Below are 5436 nucleotides of genomic sequence, written 5' to 3'. Positions count from 1 at the left end.
TGGCACGTACCACTGAGTATCCCGGAGGGGGGATGTCCTCGGTAGGGGCGACCAGTTTGGCGCTGGCCTGCCCCCGACGCTTTTCAGGTTGATCCTGCTCACAAGCTCGGGCCTCCTGGGCTCTAGAGTGGTCTCGCGTGAGCTCTCGCGGTTCCCCCTTCCCGCCGTCCCGTCCTCCCCCCTCCAGGTTTAGCAGGTGGCGCGGTCCGGGGCGGGGCCTGTGGGGGAGGGCGGGGCCTCGGCGGCGGACGGACCGGAGTGGATGAGCTGCGTGCAGAAGGGTTCCGGTGTCTGTGCAGGTCTGCGGGATCGGGACCTCGGGCGAAGGCCCGCGTTTACACGAGGGCCCCCGCCCCCACCCCTGCCTCGCCCAGGCCCCACACGCAGGTGCACACCCGGCTCGGGAGGGACGGGCAGTGTGGACACACACCGCTGGCCGCAGTGTTCCCGGACTCAGACGCGCTGACCCCGGACTGGGCGGCACTTGTGCACATAGCTGCCCCGGACGTACCCGCACCCCATCTCTGGTCCGCCTGCAGCCTAGGTGAGCATCATGCTCTTACCCTCCCACCAGAGTCCACGGTTGGCAGCTTGGAGCTTCTAAGGCCTCGTGGTTTACAGCAGAGGGACTCCCTCCCAGGCCCCCGCCCCGGGCTGAGGCTTTGCCTGGGTGCCTGCATCACCCCATGGTCGGGATCATTGCGACCCGCCCGCCGTCTGGCAGCCCTGGGCCCTGAGCAGGCAGGGGGGCTGCTTGCGACTAGGGCTGGTGCGGGCCGGGCCTGACCTTTCCTTTGCAGGACCCCCGGCCTCGTCATGGACCCCGAGTGCGCCCAGCTCCTTCCGGCTCTCTGTGCGGCCCTGGCAGACCCCAGGCAGTCCGTGGCAGATGACACCTGCTTGGAGAAGTTGCTGGACTGGTTTAAAACCCTAACTGAAGCAGGTAAGGGGCGCTGTTCTTGACTTTCCCCAGAGGCCAGAGGGTGCACAGGGCTTCCCTGTCCTGGAGAAGGGGTCCCCATCTGGTCAGTGTCCTTCCCTCACATCTTGATGACCCCCCCTGGCTACTTGGGGTCACATCAGGGTGAGGAAGTGATCAGGGCGCGAGAGCTGCAGCTTGAAGTTTACCGATTCCAGCCGGATTCAGGCCTCCGCAGTTCTGTCCGTGCTAGGTGGCTGCCGAGGGCGAGGGCACACGCATTTTCCTGTTCTCAATGCATTTTTTTCCTTTATTAAAAAGTCGGCTTTGTTTTCTCTCTGATTATGAAAGTAAAACTTTTTTTTTTTAATCCTGATATTTTTCCCATTGATTTTTTTAGAGAAGATTGAAGGGAGGGAGGGGGATGAGAGAGACAGAGAGAGAAACATCGATGTGGTTGCCTCCTGCACATGCCCAGACCGGGGCTGGACACCAAACCTGCAGCCCCGGTATTCCTTTGCCGGGAATCGAATCCGAGACTCTTCCGTGCAAGGCTGACACTAACCACTGAGCACACCAGCCAGGGGCGTAACACATATTCTTTATATAAAACTTCAACCACATGCCCAGCTGGTGGCTCAGTGGTTGAACATCGACCAGTGAACCAGGAGATCAGGGTTCGATTCCCGGTCAGGGCACATGCCCAGGTTGTGGGCTCGATCCCCAGTGTGGGGCGTGCAGGAGGCAGCTGATCAGTGATTCTCTCTCATCATGGATGTTTCCATCCCTCTCTCTCCCTTCCTCTCTGAAGTCAGTAGAGATATACTAAAACTTCAGCAACACAAAGGAGCAAAGAGGAAAATTAAACCAGTCACCTTTTTATTTCCTGCCGGCCATTTTCCTAACACGAAGCTGTGTCTACAATAATAAAAGCGAAATATGCTAATTAGACCGACGACCTTTCTGAAGCTGGGCTGCGAGGGAAGCCCGGGTCCTGGGTGCCAGAGGGACGCCAGTGCCGGCAGCCGGGGGAGGGAGGGCCTCTCTTGCACGAATTTCATGCATCGGGCCTCTAGTGTTTCTTATAAACACGAGGTCCCACCATCGTACAGTGTGGGGTCTTGCCGCTTCTCTCTTACCTCACAGCAGTGATTTCTGCATGGAGCAGGTTGATTTACTGTCATTCACTAGATTTTACCTAATCACGTCTCCATCGTAAGGTGATCCTGTCTCTAACGGTTCGTTCCTATAAACAGTGCCACAAGTCTCTGACACTGACTTCTGCTGTTTCCCCTTAGTCAGTCTCTTACCCTCTTTTGGGTGGAACGTTGAGGCCTTTCTTGTTTTCTCCTACACGCGCTCCTCTGACAGGGCCTTCCGCCCGCCCTCCCGCAGGCTGTCCCGGGTGGTGAGTGCTTCTGCTGGGATGCAGTTCCAGGGGTTTCATACTTTCCACGATGATTGTTTTCTTCGGCCACAAATTCTTTAAAGGGGTGTCTTTTAGATGCAAAACATGGGTTTCTTTCCGTCTTCCCTGTTGATTACTCATTTATTTCACTGGAGGTAGACAGTATCTGCGTCTCACTTTTCTTACACCTGTTGAGGTCTGATAGAGGCGTTGCACGGGGAGTTTCTGCAGATGTTGTGTAGAGTCTGCTGCATGTGCTGTGTTCTGCTGTGTCCTGGTGGCCTCGTTTGTAAGCCACATTATTTATTTAAATATATCTTTATTGATTTGAGAGGGGAAGGGAGAGGGGGAGAGAGACAGAAAAGAGAATCACTGATTGGCTGCCTCCTGCACTCCCCCTACTGCAGATCAAGCATGTGCCCTTAACAGGAATCGAACCTGGGACCCTTCAGTCCGCAGGCTGACGCTCTATCCACTGAGCCAAACGAGCTAGGGCTGTAGTCACAGTTTAAAAAATAGTTTTGATCCGCTATGCTGAGCTATACTGATGGATTTACCATGCAGCTGACGCATTTGAAGTGTACACTTCAGTGGCTTTTAGTGCATTTACAGGGCTGTGCAGCCATCGCCACAACCTCACTTTGCAACATTTTTCTCCCCAAAGAGGCCTGGTGCCCAGGAGCCCCACCCCCCACCCCCAGGGGCGGCACTCGCTTTCCCTGTGTCCTGTCTACGAGCTCCACGCCTGTTCCTGCGTTCACGTGTTTGTTGTTCTTCTCGTTTTGCGTGGCTGTTTCTGCGAGGCGTGTGAGCACCTTAGGCTGAAAGAGAATTTTCTTTGGGAATTCCTTTCCCTTCGGGAGCCTTGGCGAGGGGAGCGAGCAGGCTGGCGGTCTGTCGCCTCTGAAATGGCTCCTTCTGAAGCCCTGAGGGCTCTTCGTGTTGAAGCCGCTTTTTACGGTTGGAAGATGCCGGCTGTCCCTCCGCCCTCAGCCCGCACGTCTCCCATGCCAGCAGCGCGGCCTGTGGTCTGCACGTGAGCTCTGCTCACCCCGCGGACCGGTTCCGTTCGCTTCCTGTTCTATCTGAACCTGTTCTCGCCACGTCCTTTTACGTTTCCCTGTCTTTGCTCCTTTCCCTCCTTGTCCTGCCCTCCACGGCGGCTAAGCTTTCGGATTTGTCAGCCCTTTCTTCCGGCTTTGAAGTTGCGCGTCCCACGCCAGTACCTGAGCGGCCACCCTCCAGCTCGTTAGCATCTCCTCTGCGCGTCTGTGTCCGAGGGTCTTCGGTTCCTCCGGGCGGCACGATCGCTGGGCCCTTGTTGTCTGGTGTTTGGAGCCAGCCCCAGCCCTGACAGCGGTGCCTGTAGATTGCCCGGTCTGTGGCTGCCCTTCTTGCTGCCCCCTCCTCCTCGCCCTGTCCGTTCCCTTCCCCCCGAAGCTCAGTGTGCGGCGTCCTCGCCCGGGGCCCTGCTTGGGACCCGCCTTCATCCGTGGTGCCTCCGTCCGTGAGTGGCGTGAATGGCGCGGGCGGTCGGTGCGGGTGGACGCGGAGGTGCGGTTGGCAGGAACGGCCGCCTGATGTGCTTCCGGCATCACGTTCGCTCAGTTTAAGGAAAGTGTCCACCTGAGAGGGAACGATGGTCCTGCTGGAACTCGCGTCTCTTTCATAATCGGCAGCACCGGTCATTCGGCCCCGCACTTCCTGTCTGCGCCCTGGACCTGTGTGAGGTGTTGGCCTCCTAGTTTGTTCCCTGCCTTAAGGCAGTGGTTCTCCACCTTCTGGCCCTTTAATACAGTTCCTCATGTTGTGACCCAACCATAAAATTATCTTCGTTGCTACTTCATAACTGTCATGGTGCTACTGTTAGGAATCGTCATGTAAATATCTGATATGCAGGATGGTCTTAGGGACCCCTGTGAAAGGGTCGTTCGACCGCCAAAGGGGTCGCGACCCACAGGGTGAGAACCGCTGAGTTAAGTGATGGACCCTTTGCGGCCGCTACTGTAAACATGTCCTCCCGTTAGCTGCTCCATCTAAAGGCCTGAGAGGGGGTGGGAGCTGCCGGCCGGAGAGCAGCCCTCGGGACGCGTGGCTGTGCGGTGACGGCCCCACTGGCCCTTGTCCAGGGTCCAGCCTGCAGCTGCTGCAGGACAGCCCCTGCCTGGTGGAGCTGCTGCTGCAGGTGCCGAGGGCCCCGGGCCTGAGTCCCCGTGTCCTCGCCTTCTCGCTCCGCCTGGCGGGCCTGCTCGCCGCCCAGGAGGACTGCTTCCAGTTCCTGCAGGTGAGCCCGTCCTCTGGCCGCCGGCCGCCGAGTGCGCACCTTCTGCCCCGGCAAGTGCCGGAAGCAGAGGTGGCTGTCACACCCCAAGTCTCCGCAGTGGCTTGTCTTGTAAGGGGTGTGCATGGGGCCGGGGACAGCCTGACCCCCCGGGCGTGCGGGGGCATCCAGGTGGGGACAGCGGGAGGGGGAGATGGCCCCCCAGGCCGGGGCCAGGAGGCCAGGACACCAGGGGGTCCTTAAGCCAGGTTGTCCTGGCAGAGGTGGGCCCGTGGGGGTGCCGCTCTGGGGGGATCCCTGAAAGGAACCACAGGATGGGCGAGCCTTTGTTTACGGCTCCCAGGAGCCAGCTGCCCAGGGCCCACTCCCTCTCCCTCCAGCAGGGGGAGTTGCTGCCCGGGCTCTTCGGGGAGGCCGGCCCCCTTGGCGGAGTGGCCTGGATGGCGCCCACTGTGCGCAGTGGCTGGATCCAGGGCTTGCGCTCCCTGGCCCAGCACCCCAGCGCCCTGCACTTCCTGGCCGACCTCGGTGAGTGCCCCCCGCTCGCCATGCCCATGCCGCTGCGAGGCCCTGGGAGACCTCTGCACCAGGGCGGCGGGAGGGCTGTTGGGCTGTGAGGCGCTCTGGGGTGACCAGGGCTGGAGGCCCTTGAGAGTGGGAGTGTCCTTGCCATGGCTGAGAGCCGGTGGCGGCTTGGGAACCAGCTAGGAGGGACGGGGCGCTGTGGGTTTAACGCCCGGCAGTGACCGGTGCTGACCGTGACACTCAGCTTGGGCTCTTGGGCTCCGGAGCAGAGGACGCCGGGCCTCCGCTGGCCCCTCGGCTGTG

General features: G+C 59.8%; 1 protein-coding gene across 1 annotated transcript in view; it reads left to right on the top strand.

Moving 5' to 3' along the window:
• The first annotated feature begins 209 nt into the window (after positions 1-209).
• Positions 210-5436, top strand: part of BRAT1 (BRCA1 associated ATM activator 1) — a 28978-nt gene continuing 23751 nt past the window's right edge. Inside the window, exons 1-5 of the mRNA XM_006765490.2 lie at positions 210-299; positions 375-542; positions 800-943; positions 4457-4611; positions 4989-5213. Coding sequence (XP_006765553.1) covers positions 817-943; positions 4457-4611; positions 4989-5213 — 507 coding nt within the window. The 5' untranslated portion in view covers positions 210-299; positions 375-542; positions 800-816. The remainder of the gene's footprint in view (positions 300-374; positions 543-799; positions 944-4456; positions 4612-4988; positions 5214-5436) is intronic.

Source organism: Myotis davidii, unplaced genomic scaffold (genome assembly GCF_000327345.1).
Source record: "Myotis davidii unplaced genomic scaffold, ASM32734v1 scaffold399, whole genome shotgun sequence".
NCBI lineage: Eukaryota > Metazoa > Chordata > Mammalia > Chiroptera > Vespertilionidae > Myotis > Myotis davidii.
This window is presented reverse-complemented; position numbering and strand designations above follow the sequence as displayed.